At 43.5% G+C, this 22,566-nt stretch overlaps 1 protein-coding gene across 2 annotated transcripts in view; it reads left to right on the plus strand.

The window, feature by feature from the left end:
* The window catches only part of LOC106967445 (transmembrane 9 superfamily member 2-like), an 87,111-nt gene that overhangs the window by 39,325 nt on the left and 25,220 nt on the right, over positions 1-22,566 (plus strand). For both annotated transcript variants that reach the window (XM_053201745.1, XM_027054752.2), the window contains exons 8-12: positions 11,036-11,115; positions 14,969-15,077; positions 16,318-16,450; positions 17,697-17,816; positions 18,018-18,075. In XM_053201745.1, coding sequence (XP_053057720.1) covers positions 11,036-11,115; positions 14,969-15,077; positions 16,318-16,450; positions 17,697-17,816; positions 18,018-18,075 — 500 coding nt within the window. The remainder of the gene's footprint in view (positions 1-11,035; positions 11,116-14,968; positions 15,078-16,317; positions 16,451-17,696; positions 17,817-18,017; positions 18,076-22,566) is intronic.

Raw genomic sequence — 22,566 nt, forward strand, 5'->3', positions numbered from 1 at the left:
TGATTATAATACTTAGCATTTCATAGACCATGGCAGAACTCATGGGGATATAATGTTCTTTAGAATATACAAGGGCAACACTGCACATGGTGCCAAAAAATATACGACTTTGTACAAATGAGATATTTACATGTGCTGTTTTCACTTCATGTGTATGTCATGGATGTCTTTCCGTGTCAGTAGAGTCACATCCTTTTTATTTTTTAATTTTTAAAGATTTTTTTTTGATTAGAAAAATTTCTTTATTGTTTATTCCTTTTTTGAGAGAGAGACACACACAGAGCATGAGCGGGGGGCGGGCAGAGAGAGGGAGACACAGAATCTGAAGCAAGGCCCAGGCTCTGAGCTGTCAGTGCAGAGCCCGATGCGGGCCTCGAACTCACGAACTGAGATCATGACCTGAGCCAAAGTTGGATGCTTAACTGACTGAGCTACCAGGTGCCCTTATTTTTAAATTTTTAATATTTATTTTTATTTTAGAGAGAGTGCATGAGTCAGGGAGAGGGATAGAGGGAGATAGAGAGAGAGAGCGAGCGAATCTTAAGCAGGCTTCATGCTCAGTGCGGATCCCATGTGGGGGCTCAGTCCCACGACCCTGGGATCATGAGCTGAGCTAAAAATGAAGAGTCAGATACTCAGCCGACTGAGCCACCCAGGCGCCCCGGAGTCCCATCCTTTTTTAAATTTTTATTAAAAAAATTTTTTTTATGTTTATTTTTTACACACAGAGAGAGAGAGGGAGAGAATGAGCGGGGGAGGGGCAGAGAGAGAGGGAGACACAGAATCCGAAGCAGGCTCCAGGCTCTGAGCTGTCAGCACAGAGCCCGATGCGGGGCTTGAACCCACAAAAAGTGAGATCGTGACCCGAGCTGAAGTCGGACACCCAACCGACTGAGCCACCCAGGCGCCCCCCCATCCTTTTTTTAATTTGCTGCATACTACATTTAATGTGTAGGCCATGATTGACTTATTTATTGCTTCATTGAGAAAAACAACCCAAATGTCTAATTTTTAATTTAGAAACGGTGGTTTAATGAACATTCTTATGTTTCTTCTTGTGTGATTATTTCCTAAAGTTCCAATTCCCAGCACCAGGATTATGTAGGTAAAAGGGTGTGCAGATTTCGAGAACACATTGCCAAATTCTTGTCCAGAGAAGTTGCTGGCCCGAGGATGTGCTGTGTCCTCACATACTCAGCAGTGCTAGGTTTTTGTCAATATTTTAAAATTTTGCTTCAGAGTTTTATTTTATTTATTTATTTTTTAAGATTTATTTATTTATTTTGAGAGAGGCAGAGAGAGTGCGAGCGGGGAAGGGGCAGAGAGAGAGGGAGGCAGAGAATCCCAAGGAGGCTCTGCACTGTCAGCATGGAACCCCATGCGGGGCTCGAACTCACAAAACCATGAGATCATAACCTGAGCCCAGACCAAGAGTGGTCCTGTGCTTCCGAATTTTAATTCTGTGACTATACCAAAGGGAGATCGATTTATATTGAGCAAACCCCTAAGGGTCCAATGTATAAACCAGAATACCGATTTATTAATTTACATGGAAAAATGTGAGTGCCAGGGACCACACCATTCATGTTAGTTGGTTAGCACATCTGCCTGTGATAACGATATATGAGAAAGCAAATAGAAATAGAATAGCATAAATAGGAAGTTTGTTGGTGAGCCTAGGACCCCAGAGCAAAAGGAAGTGGGTATTAAAACATGATATTCATGGCCCTCTAGTCCTCTGCTTGCCCATGGACCAGATGTTTATATTCATGGGCTGGGTACTCTTAGTCCTGGACAGTATTACAGGTGTTTCATCGAAAGATTAACTTGGGGGCTTTCCTTTTATAGGGAAAGCCTTTTAAGACTATATAGATTTATGCATTTCTCTTTTTATTTTTTTTAAGGCAATATCTCATATTTTTGAGTCGGCTTTGATCATACTTGATTTGGTGTAAATGACTTATTTCTTAAAGCTTTAGATGTGCTTTCTTGAGACCAAGCCCTAATCACATTATTGGGGATTAGGTCTCAAATTTCTTCAAACATTTACAAATTGTGCTCAGCTTGTGTCATTTCTATACATGACCTGCCAGCCATTACAACATGATTTTTTCCTAATCTCAGTCTGAAAGCAATCGCATCTTAGGGCTGCCTTGCTTTTGTCCCTATGTATCACCTATGTGGTTATATCCATTTTATAAATGAGGCTACTGAAGCCCAGTGAGGTGGGGTAATTTTCTCAGGATCATTGCTGGCGGGAGGTGCAAGCGATATTCAAACTGTCTGGCCCCCAAACTCATAGCTTTTCTGCTATACCATTCTGGCTTTCCGTATTAAAGGTCTATTATATCTTCTGTCCACAGAGTTACTCTAAAGAAAATGAGAAACGTTTATATTAGAAATGCGTGTGTGTGCTTTGGATCATCTGGCTAGAGGTCAGGATTACTTGAGCCTATATCCTGCGGTTTACGCAAAGTACGATCGGTGAAAACAGGCAATTTACTAGTCCAATATGGTCAGCCTTCTGATCTCTGGATGAAATACAGAAGTGTAATCTGGGGGAAGGAATGAAATACACCCTGAAGAAATTAAAATAACCTCTCCCTAATGATTGAGAACATTATTAAAAGTCTAAGTTATTATCAGAAGTTGATCAGGGGCACCTGGGTGGCTCAGTCGGTTGGGCATCCGACTTCAGCTCAGGTCATGATCGGTCTCATGGTCAGTGAGTTTGAGCCCCGCGATGGGCTCTGTGCTGACAGCTCGGAGCCTGGAGCCTGCTTCAAATTCTTTGTCTTCTCTCTCTGCCCCTCCTCTGCTCACATGCTCTCTCTCTCTCTGTCTCTCTCAAGAATAATAAATAAACATTAAAAAAATTAAGATGATCAAAGAACTGAAGCCCTTCTACATTTTTATCACTTATTCGTCAGCTATACACATTTAAATGTAGTGGCACGCCTGGCTGGCTCAGTCAGTAGAGCCTGCAATTCTTGATCTCAGGGTGGTGAGTTCAAGCCTTGCTTTGGGCATGGAGCGTACTTAAATTAAAAAAAAAAATTTAAATGTAGGAACTTTTATGCATATAGTAAAAGCCAAGGGAACGCACATCTAAATTGAAGTTCAGATTCACCCTGGGAGCCTCCATGGTATGGAGCTAGTGGACTGTCTGCCTGTCAGGAAGCAACTGTGGCTACCCACGAGCTGAAGCTCAAGTTCAGATGCAGCTATACCAAATGGGGGAATTTGGGGAAGTCACGTTATTTGGGGTTAGGGCTCAATCCCTTGTTCCTTAACACACCTACTTTTGGAAGCTTTTCCAGAAGAGGGAATTCTTTCCCTCTCCTTGAAACTCACTTAGGGTTCTTAGGAGGCCCTTGGCCTCAATAAGTGGCATGATGCAAAGGCCCAGACGCGCCTGAGTTTGAAAACTGGCGCTGACGTTTATTAGCTGTGTGAACTTCCGCATCTGTAAAATGGGGATAAAATCATCACCTCCGGTGATTATTCTGGGGTATGTGAGCTCACATAAAACGTTTAGCACCGTGCCTAGCCTGTAGTTGGCACACAATCCTTTCCATTCCTTCTTGCGGACACGGGAGCACTTGATTTACAGGTGTCTCACACAGCAGCGTGAGATTGTGTGGTGAGAAAACACCACGCCGCCAGTCTGTATCTGAACACCAGCGCGTTGCCGTTGTAGGCGGGGGCGAGCGTAAGGAAGCGTGCGGTTACACATCTCTGGCGCTGTTCATTTTATGGTCTTGAGTTGAAAAATGCTTTCTTAACCCGGTGATAATGATGCACATCAACCCTTCCCAAAGTGCACTCCCTAGAACACGAGTCAGACAAGTTTGGAAAATGCTGCTTTCTACTACTTCCTTTCTGAGCTTCCCAAAGCACATGAGTAAAATATTTAAAAGTCTCCTAATGAAGAAATCTGTTGACTGAGTCTAACTCAGCATTTTGCAACCACACTGGACTCTGGAGTACTCTTGTGGAGTAAAATCTATATTGCATCGTGGCTCCCACTTGGGGTGTCTCAAGTGTCCATGGTGGTTGCATCTTAGAGTAGCTCACAAAATCTTATTGAAACCACAACAGAGCTTGAGTTTTCCACCGACAAATAAGAAGCAAACCTTCATATGTTGGTAACTGATATAAAAGAACTGAAATCGCATTATAGCATATGAAGGATTTTGTCAGTTAGCTGGGTTGATATCATTATTTATTGAATTGCTTCAGTGGTAATAACTACTTGAAGTGGAAATTGAACATGAATTTGAAAATCACTATTTTTCAACCTCCAATTAAGTAATTGATTCAGGCCGATAGTATCAATGGATGTTAAAATCGGAGATGAATGAGCGTTAGGAAAGCTGGTTGTTCTCACAGTGGGAGAGTGTCACCCCACGCATGACTTGCTAATTGCAAATGGGAAAATACAAAAATAAGTGAGTGGATAAGGAAATAAATGAACACGAGTTCGTATCAGTATCTCTGACCATAATGCAGCACTACAGCGTTTGGGCTAGCCCTCTCCCCTTGCTGACTGCTAACTTCTTTCTCTGATGCTGAGAAGTATGGCCCCCATCTTCTATAATGTGTTGATTTATTTGTTTTTTTTTTAAATTTTTTTGATGTTTATTTATTTTTGTGTGTGTGAGAGAGAGACACAGAGTGCAAGTGGGAGAGGGGCATAGAGAGAGAGAGAGAGAGAGAGAGAGAGAGGGAGACACAGAATCTGAAGCAGGCTCCAGGCTCCAAGCTGTTAGCACAGAGTCCGATGCGGGGCTCGAACCCATGAACTGTGAGACTGTGACCTGAGCCGAAGTTGGACACTCAACCAACTGAGCCACCCAGGCACTCCTGATTTATTTGTTCAGTCCTAGCATACATGTAGTGTCAAAACTGATAACCCATACCCCTGTGAGAGATTAATTAATTAATTTATTTATAAATGGGAAATTCTGATACTGATTTTTTAAAATATATTTTTAATGTTTATTTTTGAGAGAGGGAGACAGAGCGCAAGCAGGGGAGGGACAGAGACAGAGGGAGACAGAGTCGGAAGCAGGCTCCAGGTTCTGAGCGGTCAGCACAGAGCCCGAAGCGGGGCTCGAACTCACTGACCATGAGATCACGACCTGAGCCAAAGTCAGATGCTTATACGGCTGAGCCGCCCAGGGGCTGACGAGAGACAAATTTATTAACTGGAATACAGTGTATCTATAGCACTCATTTTAGTAAAGAAATACCTTGTGGGTTTTTTTTTTTTTTTTTTTTAATCTTTGAAAGCCAGCACATATTTCACACAGCTCATCTCACTTAGGACTAGCCACATTTCAAGTGCTGGATAGCCACATGTGACTAGGGGCCACTACCTTGGCAAAGATCTAGACCACCCTGCTTCCTGGGAATTTCCCCTCGGGTCCACGCTTCCGCGTGTTTCCCTCCCTTCCTGCTGCTTCTCACTCTCAGTACAGAAAATCTCACCAGGTCTCGTGACACGGATGGATTCCAGGCCCTTGGCTGGATGAACTATACTGTCTCACCCCGTGTGGACTGCGGAAGGCTTCCATGTACCTCTGGCACACGGGGTCGTTCTCGGGGTCAGTGGGGGAGGGGCAGGCACAATCCTGACGCAGGGACGGGGCAGGGAGATATGGACAGGAAGCCACACCCCATGCATACGTCAAACCACTTACAGGTGTCAGGACCATGCAGCAGCTGGGGCCCTCAACCACCTGAGACCTCCTTGAACCTCCTCGACAGTCACCTGCAAACTGCTGTTTGGAAGCAGAGCTCACGGTCATCGGTGAGGTTGTGGGCCTCAGCCCCTGGTCAGGCAGCTACTGGCGACAGAAAGGTCCAGAGGCGGTATAGTTTTTAGTTACAATTCTTTTCAGGTTTTTAATTAAGCGTCTTGTGGGGCACCTGGGTGGCTCAGTCGGTTGAGCGTCTGTCTCTTGATTTTGGCTCGGGTCACGATCCCAGGGTCATGAGATCGAGCCCTGCGTCAGGCTCCATCTGAGCTTGGCGCTTGCTTAAGAGTCTCTCTCCCGCTGCCCCTCCCCCACACTAGTGCACGCGCTCTCTTTCTCTCTCTCTCTCTCTCTAAAAAAAAGAAAGCATCTTGTGTATTTTATGTTTTCAGAAAATGATTCATGTTCCCAAATGGGTATACAGTTTGGAGTTTATATAACAAATATGTTCAGAAGTTATTGAAGGATGGGTCATAAAGATTAATATCTGAGTGAAGACCTTTTATTCATACATTTATATGACAGATATTTGTCGAGTGCCTACTATATGCCTAGCCTGGGAATTTTTATTAAGTAACTTCTTTACCTTCATTTTTCACAGTAGTCCTCTGAAAGCAGGTACTGTTTTAAAACTCCACTTTATAGAAAAGAAAACCGAGGGGCACGTGGGTGGCTCAGTCGGCTGAGCGTCCAACTCTTGGTTTCAGCTCAGGTCACGGTCTCACAGTTCGTGAGATCGAGCCCCGCATGGGGCTCTGTGCCGACAGCGCGGAGCCTGCTTGGGATTCTCTGTCTCTCCCCTCTCTCTGCCCTTCCCCCACTCTCGCTCTCCCAAAATAAAGAAATAAACTTAAAAAGAAATAAAAACTGAGACCCATAGAGGGAAAGCCACTTGCCAAATGGCTTTTACAAATGTAAAGGATTATAAACCAAGATTAGTTTGACTAGAGAGTCCAGGCTCTTGACGCAGCCTCTATAATACATGGTGTGAGTTTAAAATGGGAAGGAATTATGGCAGGTAAATTGGCCAAGAAGGCTTTATAAGAGAGGAGTGTGAGGCATTGTGGGAAGGCCAATGCACTGAGTTAAGAGACCTAGATTTTAGGCATTTGGAGAGGAGCTAGGGTAGGGCTTTCTGGGTAAGAGTGTACATGGGAACAGTACCTATGGGGAAGAGTGAACAAAAGTCCAATTGAAAGAAAATTGTCTTCATTTGCTTATTCATTCATCAGATGATAGTCAATGCATTTTATGTGCCAGGGATTAGGTGCTGGGGTCCCTAAAGGCCCAAAAGATTCAGTTTGACACCTCAGACTTTAATTGTTTATATAGTATTGGTAGGAAGCTTAGAAAGATAGACTTGGGCCAGATTTTGAATGGCCTTGAATGCCAGGCTACGTATTACGATTCACAATACTTTTATTTCAGAAACTTACCATTTTTATACCACGAACCAAAGGTTTTGTGGCTTCATTCTAATCACATTACTCTTAGCTATGTATGTGACTTACATAAGCTTCATTTGTGGGTTGGCCTGGGATCCTAGCCACATTTATAGCATTGGGTTTTTGTTCCCCCTCCAAAGCATATTGTTGATTTGTAGGCAGCATGGGCCAGTAACTGAATTGAGAAGCAGAGAATTTTGGTGCTGGCTTGCCTCAAGCTCATACTGTGACCTTGAGCAAGTTCGTTTTGCTCTCTGAACGTCAGTTTCCCCTGTAATAAAATGAGAGAGTTGAAATGGATCAGTAGTTCTCAACCCTATCAGACTGATGTCCTCTTTTTTTTTAATTTAGAGAGAGAGAGCATGAGTGGGGGAGAGGGGCAGAGGGAGTGATGAGAGAGAGAGAGAGAGAGAATCAGAATCTTAATCAGGCTCCATGCTCAGTGTGGAGCCCGACATGGGACTCGATCCCAGGACCCTGGGATCATGACCTGAGAGTGGAACTCAAGATCCCGACACTCCACTGTCTGGGCCACCCAGGCTCCCTGATGTCTTATTTTAATATCAAATGTTTTCTCTGTCTCCCTTTACTATTGTAAATTCGTATTTATAGACACTAGATGATTGAACCTGTCTGTACACCTAGTTTCAATAAACATCAGTATAACATCCTAACTATAATATAAAAGAAAAAAAGTAATTTTTAAGAAAATAGCATGTATTTCAGTACATATTTCAGTCCCCGTCAGATGCATGCACCAATGTGTTTAATCACTGTAAATGTCAGGGCTGTGAATGCAGATGAATATGAGAATATCATCCATTGGTAGCTCAAGTTCCACATCTTTCCGAGAGAGGGCATGATTTTCTGAGATGTTGATCAACTCAGTTCTGTGTTGTGCTCGGCTTCCAGGGAAGTGCCGTGTGGGTCCCGCCTTCTCTGCTGCTTAATCCCTGAAGTATCCCCTACGCATCCTCATCATGCCCCTTAGGGGGTGCTGCTCCCTCTGTTGCAATCACCTGGACCAGAAGAAACCCCAGCTGTCTGCCCATTTCATTCTTTGAGTCCCTGCGTGAATATTCTTTGAGTGACATCCATCGTGGGGTCCTGCGTCAGGATTCGAGAAGTCTGGTTTTGTTTCTACTTTTGCGGCTCGTGCCTCTGGTAGTAAACACGAAGGACTTGTTTACCTGCTGTGGTTTTGTGAGAACTGCCATGTAAAGAAGCGGAATAGCTCATTAGTGTTCGGGGGATTGAGGAAGTAGGTTTCACCACTTACTTACCTTTCTGCGTTTGTCATTTTGCTCTCAAATGTGCCTTAGGAGTTTTAAATCGTTCCTTATTTTCTTAGGGCAGAGTACCACGTGCTATGGTCTGTTATTGCCAGCAGATGGCGATGTTTGGTGCAAAACTGTCAGGTTTACCAGCTGCAGATTTTTCTAGGCTCTCTTAGTATTTAAAATTCAAACTTCATGGTGCATCTTGGAAAGTATCTCTCCTTTTTGAAAGACCCGATATGAATTAACTTGCTTAAGGCAATGGGTAGGCTGGTGAAGAGAAGCCTGTAATTCAAATTTTTACAAATTAAGTCACATTTGACAACAGGCCCAGTATTTTTGTAGAACAGCTAAGATGTATGTTTTTATGCAGTGAGTAGTTGATCTCTTGATTTATCTGTAAATTCTGATTTCCTATTTATAGGTTTTAAGTGATAATTTATTTTGAAACAGTTTCAGACCACAGAAGGATTGCCAGAACAATACAAAGAGCTCCCCCAGTCCCTTTAATCAGAACCCCCCAATTGTTCATATTTTACCTCATTTGCTCCATGGCTCACCCTTCTCTCTGTGTCCATTATCATTGGTCTTTCTCTGAATCTTTTGAGAGCTAGATGTTCTATCGCCCCTAAACGCTCCAGAGTCCCCCAGACAAGATCATTTTCCTACTAGAATAGCATACAACTAGCATATAACTCTGCAAATCAGGAATCTGTATTGCTATCACATTACCATCCCGTCCACATGCATCCATTCAAATGTTGCCAGCTGGCCAACAATGTCACTTTTTCCCTTTGTGGTTTGAGGTCCTGTCTAGGAGTATGTGTTGTTTAGTTTGTGGTCTCCAATCCAGACCCGTTCTTTAGTCTTTCTCTGTCTTTCACATTCTTGAAATTTTTATAGAGTACAGACCTTACAATCTGCAGGATGACCAGCAAACTGGGTCTGGTGGTTCTTATTTAAAAAAAAAATTTTAAAAACTTTTTTTATGTTTATTTAGTTTTGAGAGACAGAGCACAGTGGGGGAGGGGCAGAGAGAGAAGGAGACACAGAATCTGAAGCGGGTTCCAGGCTCCGAGCTGTCGGCACAGAGCCTGACGTGGGGCTCGAACCCACAAACTGTGAGATCATGACCTGAGCCGGAGTCGGACGCTTAACTGACTGAGCCACCCAGGCGCCCCCTGTCTGATGGTTCTTTATGACAAGGCTCAGGCTGTACGTTCTTGGCAGGGATCGCACCACAGACCTGATGCTGCATACGTCAGGAAGTACGTGATGTCAACCTGCCCCATCACTGGCAATGTTAACCAGGATCACCTGGTCATCAGGTTTTAACTAAAATCCATCATTGAATTAAAACCCAATTAAAATCTATCATGTGGGTTTTTTTTTTTTTTAAGTGGCATACTTTAGGGGCACCTGACTGGCTCCGTCAGTAGAGCGTTATCTCTTGATCTCAGGGTCATGAGTTCGAGCCCCATGTTGAGTGTGGAGCCTACTTAAAGTAGGAAAAAAAAGCAGTGTATATTAATTTTTCTCCATACTCCAACTCTAAACTTCGGGAAAAACACGTAACACCCAGTTTTAAATAATAAGTCATTTCAAACATTACTTAGTCAATTTGTACCAGCATTTTCCTTTTGCTAAAAGCATATTATTGATTTGAGCGGTGATTACACTGTATTAATGGTGTAAGTGTTTATTGGGGATTCCCAGTTCCGAACTTCATCTATTGGGGATATTTTGTAAGAAAGCTACTGACAGTTTGAGGTTGATCACATGTCACAGAAACAGCTTGATTGGTAATTGTATTTTCTTTCTTTTTTTAAGTTTATTTATTTATTTTGAGAGAGAGAGAGAGAGAGAGAGAGAGAACAGGGCTGGGCAGAGAGAAGAGGGAGAGGGGAAGAGAGAAAAGGACAGAGAGAATCCTAAGCAGGCTGCATGCTGTGAACACAGAGCCTGACTCCAGGCTTGATCCCACAAACCGTGAGATCATGACCTGAGCCAAAATTAAGAGCTGAATGCTTAACTGACTGAGCCACCCAAGCACCCCAGTCATTGTATTTTCTTATGGTTTGTTCAGTATTGAAAACTACAAAACTTAAAAACAAAGCATCTTTTATAAACTTGTTGCTACGACATCTCAAAATACTTAACATATAAAAATGTAGGGGCACCTGGCTGGCTCAGTCAGAAGAGCATGTGACTCTTGATCTTGGGGTTGTGAGTTCGAACCCCATGTTGGGTATAGAGATTACAGAAATAAGTAAACAAACCAATACTGAGTCTGTTTTTTTTTAAAGGTGCTATTTCTGGTGAACAGTGGCAAGCTACAAGTACTTTCTTCCTAGTTCCTTCCTGAAATGAAGAAGAATATCACTTAATAAAAATAAGATAAAAATGTCAGGACACATCTTACTATTCCAGGAAGTTAGTAGTAAAGAAAAGGCGAAAATGTATGCAGAATAACTTTCTGTCTGTTTTAGGATTATAACCAGCAAAAGTCACTAGAAGTTTGGTCATATAACTGTATATTTTTGTTTGTTAGGAAAACAAAAGCATCAAGTGGGCATCTAGGTGGGACTACATTTTGGATTCCATGCCTCATACCAACATTCAGTGGTTGAGGTAAGTACTTTATTTTTTATTTTTAAGTTTATTTTCTTTAGTAACCTCTGCCCAACATGGGGCTCGAACTCAGCATGCTGAGGTCAAGGGTCACATGCTCTTCTGACTGAGCCAGCCAGATGCTTCTAGGTAACTACTTTATGTATGTATGTATGTATGTATGTATGTATGTATGTATTTATGTATGTATTTTTAAATGTTTATTTTTGAGAGAGAGAGAGAGAGAGACAGAAAGACAGAGAGACAGAGAGTGAGTAGGGGAGGGACAGAGAGACAGAGGCAGAATCTGAAGCAAGCTCCAGGCTCTGAGCTGTCAGCACAGAGCCCAACGCGGGGCTCAAACTCACGAGCCGTGAGATCATGACCTGATCCAAAGTCGGACGCTTAACCCACTGAGCCACCCAGGCGCCCCCCCTAGGTAAGTACTTTATGAAACAAAGAGTAGGTAGCTTCAGTAGGAGAAATGTAGATATATATTTGTATTAAATATACATATTTATATATATATATTTATACCTTATATATATATCATATATATATCTTATATATATGTACATATATATATTATATATATGTATATATATATATGTATATATATATCTCTTTAAGTTTATTTTAAGAGAGAGAGGGAGAGAAGCAGAGAGAAAATTCTGTGCTGAAAGCAAGGAGCTGGACGCGGGGGTCGAACCCATGAGTGGTGAGATCTATATACCTATGTGTTTTAAAAAGCTATTTTGTTACCGGAGATGAACTTGAGTGACACCTTTTCCTCCCTGTGGCTGGTTTTCCCTCTCCTTCCTCGCACACACCTCTCCACGTGCACAAAGAAAGAGGAAAAGGAAGACGGGCCTTAAATACACGCCTGCGTATGCCGAAGGGAAGAGCGGCTTGAGGTGTCTGAGAGGTGCCTTGCAGCCTGCAAAGAGCACGGGGGGCGCGAAGTGGGCAGGGTGTGACTGCGGAAGGGGACACCGCGCGCGAGATGAGAGGAAAACACAGTAGAGACTTGTGCTCCTGGGTTCAGAAAGTCTGAGGAAGAGGGCCAGGAGGAAGGTGGAGGCATTACATGTGAGACACCAAGACCTTTCAAGGGGCCCTTCATTCCCTCAGCGGGGCCGGTGACAGAGAGGACCGTGTGGGGGACAAGGTGTGTCGGGGAGGGGCTGCTCATGCCACTGGTGTGCGTCCTCGTCCCTGCGAGGCGGCCAGACGCCCTGTTGGGCTCTGGGACAGCGTGAGGGAGGCAGACGGACTTCTGCTCTCGCAAGGCTTTATGTTCGGGTGGATGCAGAGGACACGCGCTTGATCGCTCGGGAAACTTCAGCAGGGCCAAACCGCAGAGGTGGAAGTTTCAGCCTGAAATGGAGGGAGGAACCAGTTGAGAACGTGACGATTGGGCGTGACTGTGGCCAAGTGCTGAGGGAGGTCGGGGGGTAGGTCAGTTTGGGGTGGAAGAAGACTATGAAAGTAAAAATGAAAGTGAGGGAAGGTGTGGTTCCGAGTATGGTCTCTTGAGGTGATGACCCTCCTTATATACCCATTGCCTTTTAAGTGAGAATAACACCCCCCGCTCCTGTGTTTCTACACTTATTCCTTCGTGTCTTCCTGCTCTCCCCCCTCCTCCTCCTCCTCCTCATTATTATGATCATATGGTAGCTTTTCCAGAGTCTTCTGTTTGGGCAACTGTCCAGGTCCCATTTTCTTACATCCCCAGAAGTCTCCTCAGGTAAAATTTATTTAAATGGTTTCTCCAAAGGGATTGGGAGACCAAAGGGCCTCCAGAGACACTGTGGGGGCTAATCTCTACTAGTATTCGTATTTATAGCATAATAAGGAATGTACTTTGTTTCAGCCATGATCTAATTCACTTACCACATTAACAGACGTTTTAGACATCAGTCATCTTTAAAATTTTTTTAATGTTTATTTTTGAGGGAGAGAGAGAAAGCATGAGCAGGAGAGGGGCAGAAAGAGGGGGAGAGAAAATCTCAAGCACACTCCACGTTGTCGGCTCAGAGCCCCACATGGGGCTCGAACCCACGAACCGTGAGATCATGACTTGAGCTGAAACCAAGAGTCAGACGCTTAGCCGACTGAGCCACCCAGGCGCCCCTGAAAGTTTTTATTTATTTATTTATTTTGAGAGGGACGCCTGGGTGGCTCAGTCGGTTAAGCGTCCGACTTCAGCTCAGGTCATGGTCTCGTGGTCTGTGGGTTTGAGCCCCACGTCGGGCTCTGTGCTGACAGCTCAGAGGCTGGAGCTTGCTTTGGATTCTATGTCTCCCTCTCTCTCTCTGCTCCTTCCCCACTCATGCTCTCTCTCTCTGTCTCTCAAAAATGAATAAATGTAAAAAATTTATTTATTTTCAGCATGAGAGTGTGCACACGCAAGCAGGGGAGCGGTTGAGAGAGTGGGAGACAGAGGATCCCAAGCAGGCTCCGCGCTGTCAGCACAGAGCCTGGCTCGGGGCTCAAACTCACGAACCGTGAGACCATGACCTGGGCTGAAGTCGGACGCTCAACCGACTGAGCCACCCAGGCGCCCCTCCTATGCTGTACCTTTTATCCCTGTGACTTATTCATTCCATAGCTGGAAGGCCGCACCTCCCACCCCCTGCACTCATCTTGCCCATCCCCCCACACCCCCTCCCCTTTGGCAGCCACAAGTGACTTACTTGTTTTATAACTGGAACTTTGCACCTCTTAATCTCCTTCATCTATTTTGCCCATCCCCCCATACTACCTCCTCTCTGGCAACCATAGACATCAATCATCTTATTGGCATCTTTTTTTAAATTTATTTTTGAGAGACAGGGAGAGTACAAGCGGGGCAGGGGCAGAGAGAGAGGGAGGGAGACAGAGGATCTGAAATGGGCTCCGCGCTGACAGTAGAGAGCCTGATGGGGGGCTCAAACTCCCGGACTGTGAGATCATGACCTGAGGGAAAGTCAGATGCTTAACTGACTGAGCCACCGAGGCTCCTCCTTATTGGCATCTTTCTAGAACAGTGTTGGTCTTTTCAGATTCTGGTGAAGCTTTGTTGATGTGTTCGGGTTTGGCTGGGTGGTGGGATGGCAGAAGGGATTGGTTTTGATTTGGGAATAATTTTGAAGTTTAAAGTTTAGAAACAGTAAGAGCTGGGAAGCACAGTGACCATGGGGTCATTACCCTGAAGCTCATAAAAAGACTACAACCTTGGTCTATCAGTTAAGAAGTCAGTCAGCCATTAGTTCAACCTTGATTCCTGGACTTTCATTCTCAGTTCCATGCTCTGGAATTGAGTTTCTGTTAATTGATCTTATTTACTTCTTCTTGCTTCTTTTTGGGAATGTACCCTTAAAAAATTCTAAAATCACCTTAAGAATAATGTTGCTTATATTGCTTTATTTGGTTTTGTTTCTTTTTAGTGTTTATTTTTGAGGCAGAGAGAGACAGAGCATGAGCGGGGGAGGGGCAGAGAGAGAGGGAGGCACAGAATCCGAAGAAGGTTCCGAGCTGTCAGCACAGAGCCCGACGTGGGGCTTGACTTCACGAACTGTGAGATCATGACCTGAGCTGAAGTCGGACTTAACAGACTGAGCCACCCAGGCGCCCCTATATTGCTTTATTTGTAATACAGTTTTGTGGATTACGTGTATTAACACATACTATCAATATATTGTGTATTATAATATATTAAGTTCATTTAATATACTGATGTATTCAGCTTTTGATCTAAGTTTAACCTTGGAAAAGCGATCAACATGATGATAATTTGAATGCCTTTCTTTTATATGTACCCACATTTTCTTCTCACTGTTTAAATAAGGAACTTGAGGTTTAACTTCTCTTTTTTCTTCTTTAAATTTTCTAGTATTATGAATTCCTTTGTTATCATTCTCTTCTTATCTGGCATGGTGGCTATAATTATATTGAGGACTCTTCATAGAGATATTATCAGATACAATGAGATGAGTTCTTCTGTAAGTAAAAATGCACATATTTGATTCAGCAAATATTTGAATGCCTACTCTGTCCACTTGTCAATGTTATATTTTTACTTAGGGCATATAATACCTCGAATACAGCACATTTCGACGTCTAGCAATTTAACCTATTATACCAAATCAGAAAGTATAGAGTTGCGTAGGTTCTATCAAAGTATAGAGTTGGGTATGCTCTGTAAAAGTAGAAGTCAGTTTATTAGAGAGGTATTTGTTACCCACTCTGGTTCTATTCCTTTTTATATGTTTCTGAACTTTTAAAGTATTATTTAATGTTTCCTTAATTTGGAGTATGAGATAAATGTATCAAACATTGCAAAATGTTATCATTTGGGTTAAGTTTAGTTAAAAAAAATCTTTTTTAACATTTATTCATTTTTTGAGAGACAGAGTGAGACACAGAGTGTGAGCGGGGGAGGGGCAGAGAGAGAGGGAGACACAGAATGGGAAGCAGGCCCCAGGCTCTGAGCTGTCAGCACAGAGCCTGATGCGGGGCTCAAACTCACAGACCGCGAGATCATGACCTGAGCCGAAGTCAGACGCTTAACCGATTGATCCACCCAGGCACCCCTCTTTTTTTTTTTAATAAAATTTTTTTGAGGTTAAATTTAGTTTTATCTCATTTATACTGTTTTGACTCTTATAATCATCTGTGTATTGGTGAATTTTAGATTTCTTTTTTTTTTAAAAAGAGAATCCTTTGTTTTTCTTTTCTTTTTAAGGTTTATTTATTTTTGACAAAGAGAGTGCAAGCGGGGGTGGGGTCAGAGAGAGGGGGAACAGAGGATCTGAAGCGGGCTCCACACTAACAGCACAGAGCCCGATGCGGGGCTCGAACTCACACACCATGAGATCATGACCTGAGCCGAACGAAGTCAGACGCTCAACCAAGTGAGCCACGCAGGTGCCCCGAATTTTAAATTTCTATAAAAATTGGCCGGATTCCCTCTGTGTATTAAGTCATTTCACTTTCTTCATGCAATTAAGCCAGGTGTGTTCCTTATATGAGGAACACATTCCCTCTAATGCAAAACTTAGAGTAAGGGAGTGCCTCATTTGGATGGCAGGATCACCTACCTTCCAGAGGGCTGCTGTATCCTGAATGAGCCATTGGCTTCCAGTTAGTCTGTCTTTAGAGGAAAATTCATTTCCATCTAACTTTGAGAGTTCTGGTAACTTTCTGCCACAGTGTGTTTACCAAAGATTTTCTCATATGCAGGAAGACGCCCAGGAGGACTTTGGTTGGAAGCTGCTTCATGGGGATGTATTCAGACCACCAAGGAGTAGAATGTTGCTGTCAGTTTTCCTGGGCCAAGGAACACAAGTTTTGATCATGACATTTATCACCTTATGTAAGTAGGCTCAGATCGATATGCGTCATCTTAAACATTCTTAGTGAATTGTTGCCGTATGTTAAATTTTGATCCACGTGTACAAAAGGGCTTTGAAAATACCCTAAAGTTTAAGAAAATGTATGTTTTATGGTACTTACAATTCTATCTTCTCAAATTAAGGATAGGAGTCTGAATACGTTCCTGTCTCCGGGACCTTTCATGGCTTCTTCAGTTGTGAATAATTTATTGCGCTGTCCAATACACAAAGTCCTTGCTTTGCAAAAGAGAAGCTTTCTTGAAAATCAGCATGTGGGTAGAATCATATTTTAAGTGGACTAAGGGAATTCATAATTAAACACTAGCATTTTGAAATGCTGTGGCAAGCCTAAGTGCTGGTCTTTAAACGTATAAACAGACTGGCATCTTTAGGAGGCTCACAATGGCTGTTGAACCCTGGCTGCCTTCATGTATAAAGTAAAAATGGAGCCTGTCAATTTTTGATGGCCAGAGTGGTGATTTTCATAAACAAGGCTGCTGTAAAAAAAAAAAAAAAAAGGCTTGTTAGGTGTTTCAGATGTCAGTGCTAACTTCAAAATTCAGCTTTTAAGATTGTATTTTCCTGAGACCAAGTCTCGCCTTGATTTAAAAAAATTTTTTTTAATGTTTATTTTTGAGAGAGAGAGAGAGAGAGAGAGAGAGAACAGGGGAGGGGCAGAGAGAGAGAGAGGGAGACACAAAATCTGAGGCAGGCTCCAGGCTCTGAGCTGTCAGCACAGAGCCTGACATGGGGCTCGAACTCATAAACTATGAGATCATGACCTGAGCCAAAGTCGGATGCTTAACCGACTGAGCCACCCAGGTGCCCCACTGCTTTGATCTTTTCTTTATTCTTCCCCTTGAATACAAGGAAGCAGAAGGAAATTTTTGTGGGAAAATGATTTTCTGTTTACGGAATGATACTAGAGTAGGGGGGGATTGTTTATTTAGTTTTGATTTAAATGGTGAGGTAAAGACTAGATCCAACTTGGAAACTGAACTTCACTTGCCTTGTCTTGAAAATCACACCTTTTCATTAAGACAAAATTGTCATTAGTTAAGTGAATAACATTCACAGTGTCACTTAAGATCTCACATGACAGAATATCCTTGTGTGCTGTTACACATAATATGTCTTAATCAGTGGGTCTTTAATTGATTACAAAGTCTTGTGTGCTTCTGAGGCTATGATCGTAACTGGTTTGATATTTCTTTTTTGTGCCTTTAGTTCTGGCCTGCCTTGGTTTTCTATCCCCCTCCAACCGAGGCGCTTTAATGACCTGTGCCGTTGTGCTCTGGGTCCTTCTGGGAACCCCTGCTGGATATGTGTCTGCAAGAATGTATAAGAGTAAGCATTGCATCTGCTCTCATTCCAGTAAGTTCATGCGTTCAGTGTAGAAATTAAAAGGCCGTAAAACACAACATTTGAGAATCGCATGGGGCATTTTAGCCGACCCATCCAAAGGTACTTGTGTCCTGGTTATAAAGTAGGTCTAAAGTGGACTGAATCAAGTTGTGACAGTAACTCTTCTGTCTTTTCCTTCCTCAGCACTTAAAGGCGTTAAATGGAAGACAAACTTTTTGCTGACGGCACTATTATGTCCTGGGTGAGCATTGCACGTTCTCCATTCTCTATGCAATTACACTCTTCCTTAGACTTCGTCTTGGAGAAATCATCGTAGGCGATAATGAAGGGTCGAAGGGAGAGGAGTTTTCTGTAGCGGCAGCATTCTCTCTTTGTACAGCGTAGCCTCGAGTGCAAAGAGATAGCCAGGGTGCTGCTGTATTGAATTTTGATCTTCGGTCTTGGAGCACATTTCATAAATGCTCATCTCAGTTATACATCTTGCATTATATACCATATTAGAATGGCAATTTAGGCACCACCTGTGTTAGTCCCCTTGTCGCTGCCTTCTGTGATTCTTTCTTCCCGTCTCCCCTAGTGACTGCAGTGTCATTAGTGACTGCAGTTCGGGGGTAGAGTCATTGTCCAAGGGGGAGTGGGCGGGGCCGCACAGTGGCTGTGTGAGTAGCGCCGTCAGCCCCCTAGTTACAGATGTGCGGGCTTGGTGGCCAAGCCGGGGAGCAAGTGTTCAAGGTCACGTGGGATGTCAGTAATAGAGCGCTACATATAACCGAATGTCCCCCCTGCATCCCGTCCTGGGATCTTTCCACAGAACCTCGCTGATGAAGTGCTGACTCACTTAGGGTTTCATCTCCTTAGTCAGCTCGGGCTGCCCTACCAAAATCCATAGACTGGAGGGGCGCCTGGGTGGCTCAGGCGGTCGGGCGTCTGACTTCGGTTCAGGTCATGATCTCAGTTTGTGAGCTCGAGCCCCGCGTCCGGCTCTGTGGGCTCTGTGCCGCCGGCTCAGAGCCCGGAGCTTGCTTTGGATTCTGTGTCTCCTTCTTTCTCTGCTCCTCCCCGACCTGTGCTGTCTCTGTCTCTCAAAAATAAATGTAAAAAAAATCCTATAGAGTGGGGGGAGGGGGCTGAAACAAAACAATACACATTTGATTTCTCATAGTTCTGGAGGCGGAAATGTTGGAGATCAGGGCACCAACAGGGTTGTGTCCTGGTGAGAAGTCTCTTCCTAGCTCGTTGACGACTGCAGTCTTGCTGTTTCCCCACATGGCAGGCAGAGACAGTAAACTCTCTAGTGTCTCCTCTCATAAAGGCACTAATCCCATCATGAAGGCTTCATCTAAGCTTAATCACCTCCCAAAGGCCCCACCCCCAAATACCATTACCTTGTGGATCAGTGCTTCAATATATGAATTTGGGGAGGGGGACACAACTCAGTCCATAGCACATTTCATTTCTCATATTCTTTCCTTGATGTTATGAAGGAAAGGTCTTTTTAAAAAAGGTTTATTTATTTTGAGAGAGAGAGACAGACAGATGGACAGACAGCACACGTGGGGGAGGGGCAGAGAGAGAGGGGGAGAGACAGTCCCAAGCAGGGTCCACACTGTCAGCCAGGAGCCTGATGCCGGGCTCGATCCCACGAACCACGAGATCATGACCTGAGCTGAAATCAAGAGTCAGATGCTTAAACGACTGAACCACTCAGGCTCCCCACCTCCCCCCCCCTCGACTTTTTTTGTTTTTTAAGGAAAAACTAGTGGATTCTATCTTAATTGTCATGTACTTTAGTTCCTATTTGTTACAAAATTCCCATGTCCTTGATGATAGAAGTATGTCCCCATAGTGGAAGAGGTCCTATAATGAAAGTTATACATAGTAAACTCAGTTACATTATATGCTGATTGGTGACAAAGGGAGAGCAAAATGCTTTAACAGTGCTCTGTGGCTGTGCATGATGCCGTGAATGAGGCAACGCAGTGATAGATTCTGTAGACCCATAACCTTTTATCTCCATGTGGCTTGTTTTCCTTGAAACTCCGGGGAAAAAGAGGAGATCATTGAGAGGATTGAACATTACGAGTTTGCACATCAAATACAGGAACCTCAGAATTTTTGACTTATTTAAAGTAAGGACAATGCAGTCCCCTCCCCCTCCCCACCTTGACTAGAGCCATCTGCTTTTCCTGTAACTGTTTTCAAGGGAACTAGAATGGGTGGTCTTCTCTGAGGTGAATGCTTTATTACATTTATGTAAGAAAGCAATGTCCTTGACAATATTTCAGCTATTTGTTGCTTCAAGTTCAAGACTCAAATGAATCCCACACTGGATAAATTTGGCAGCAAAGTGCCATTGTGCAAGTGTCATTACACTGGGTTGTACTACAAGGGGCAGCACGTGCAGGAACCAGTCCACAAACCGTCTGCTGTTCTCTGCTTTAGTTCGTTACTCATTCGGCACACCCAGCGTGGTCTTTTTGGTTGTGTTTGCTTTCGTTCTTACCCTATTTAAGGCATTATCCTAGGCACTGTAGAGGAAATTAAATACAAATTGTCTCTGAAACTGTCTTCGTGGCTTAAGAGGACTAATACTGGCCCAGCGTTCATCACACAGATGTTCCATCTTACTGTAAAAAGAAGTTACATCATAGAAATAGAAAATGTAAAGGATGCCCGGGGGGCTCAGTCAGTGAAGCGTCCGACTTCGGCTCAGGTCATGATCTCACGGTCAGTGAGTTCGAGCCCCGCGTCGGGCTCTGTGCTGGCAGCTCGGAGCCCAGAGCCTGCTTCGGATTCTGTGTCTCCCTCCCTCTCTGCCCCTCCCCTGCTCCTGCTCTGTCTCTCTGTGTCTCAAAAATAAATAAAAACGTTAAAAAAATTAAAAAAAAGAAAATGTGAAAGAATTAGAATATATCATATCACTAAGCTTGATGAGCCAAATTGAACAATCAATGTCTGAGAAAAGCATTAGCATTCCCAATGCGCTATGAGCTGTTTTCATCATGTTTTCCGTGAGATTGATTGTGAAGCATGTTTTACACAGAGAAATTCAAAAATTCGAGTAGAAATCCATAATTACACGGCTCAGGTTTACATGGACTTTGCGATGATGCGGTGTCAAGACACAGTTTTGTCAAAGTAAAAAAACAAATGTTTTTGATTTGAAAAGCAACTGGGAACAGTGGTTGTGTCCTGGGTGGGTTTTCGGGGGGGCTGGGGGACAGGAGCGTGAAGGAGACTATTTGTATTAGATTTACTTTTCGCTCTTTTTTTCCCCACCTTTTTGCATCGTGTACCATATGCACGTGTTACCTATTTTTAAGTAATTTCATTATGAACAACAGTAACACCAGCTCAGAACCATATATTAAAGGGGAGAGGTGGTGCTAGAAGCTGACGGCACAGGCTTTAGAGTCAGACACACACATGCGCGTGTGCACGCACGCACACGTACCCTATACTGCAAACGTATAGAGTGGTTCATTTCCCAATTCTACCTCCTCCTAGTTACCGGGCCTTGAGCACATTGTGAATAACGCTGCGACGAACATAGGTGTGCACGTACCTCTTTGAGATCTTTGTCTTCTGTTCCGTTGCATAGATATTTTCTGCGGTGCCATTTCTGTTCCCTTGTCATCTATTTTACCATTTTTTTTTTGAGTTATTCTTTTAGTGGTTACCTTACAGATTACAATTAGTGTCCCAATTTACACCAATCTAGTTCGGATGAATCCCAGCTTAATTTCAATATTAGACAAAACTTTGCTCCTGTCAAGCTCCTTTCTCACCTCCCTTCTTCGTGCTGTCACTGCCATACAGATTACGTCTTAATACTTTGTATGCTCGTCTGCACAGATTTAAAATTATTGCGCCACGCAGGTGTCTTTTAAATTCGGCAAAAAAAGAGCTTCAGATAATATTTACTAATCATGGCCTGTTGGGCAAGTGATGTTACCTCTCTAATCCTGGGTTTCCTCATGGGTCATATGGGAATAATGGTATCCCTTTCCTCCTGGTTGAGCTGTGAGGATTAAACGGGATAACGTACGTACTGCATTTGGAACAGTGCCTTGCACATACTAAGTGCTCAGTGAACGGTAGCTGTGGTTATTAGCAACCCTTCTGCTATCATGCCTTTGCTCATGCTGTTCCATCTTTCTGTGTTGTTCCACCTTTTTGTAATCACTTCTTTCCAACCCTCCGATGCCAGATTTCTATTCATTGTTTTAAGCCCCAGCTCAAATGCCACCATTTCCATGTTTGAAATTGTACAGTGTCTCTCACCGTCGCTATACTACTTATCACAGTGTTCCTTAGATTAAGTTATTTGTGATATGTCTTATTCTGCATTCTAACGTTCATGAGGGTGTGTATGAGGTCTTATTCATTTCTGTATCTTTCACAGTGTGTAACCAAGTGCCTTATACAGAGTATAAGTGCCTTATATGGAACAAGTACTCAGTAAATAATCGCTGTCTGATTGAATCAAGTGAATAATTTATTTTATTTTATTTTTTTTTAAATGGTGATTTTTAATTTTTTTTCAACGTTTATTTATTTTTGGGACAGAGAGAGACAGAGCATGAACGGGGGAGGGGCAGAGAGAGAGGGAGACACAGAATCGGAAACAGGCTCCAGGCTCCGAGCCATCAGCCCAGAGCCCGACGCGGGGCTCGAACTCACGGACCGCGAGATCGTGACCTGGCTGAAGTCGGACGCTTAACCGACTGCG

Source organism: Acinonyx jubatus, chromosome X, assembly GCF_027475565.1.
Source record: "Acinonyx jubatus isolate Ajub_Pintada_27869175 chromosome X, VMU_Ajub_asm_v1.0, whole genome shotgun sequence".
Taxonomy (NCBI): Eukaryota; Metazoa; Chordata; class Mammalia; order Carnivora; family Felidae; genus Acinonyx; species Acinonyx jubatus.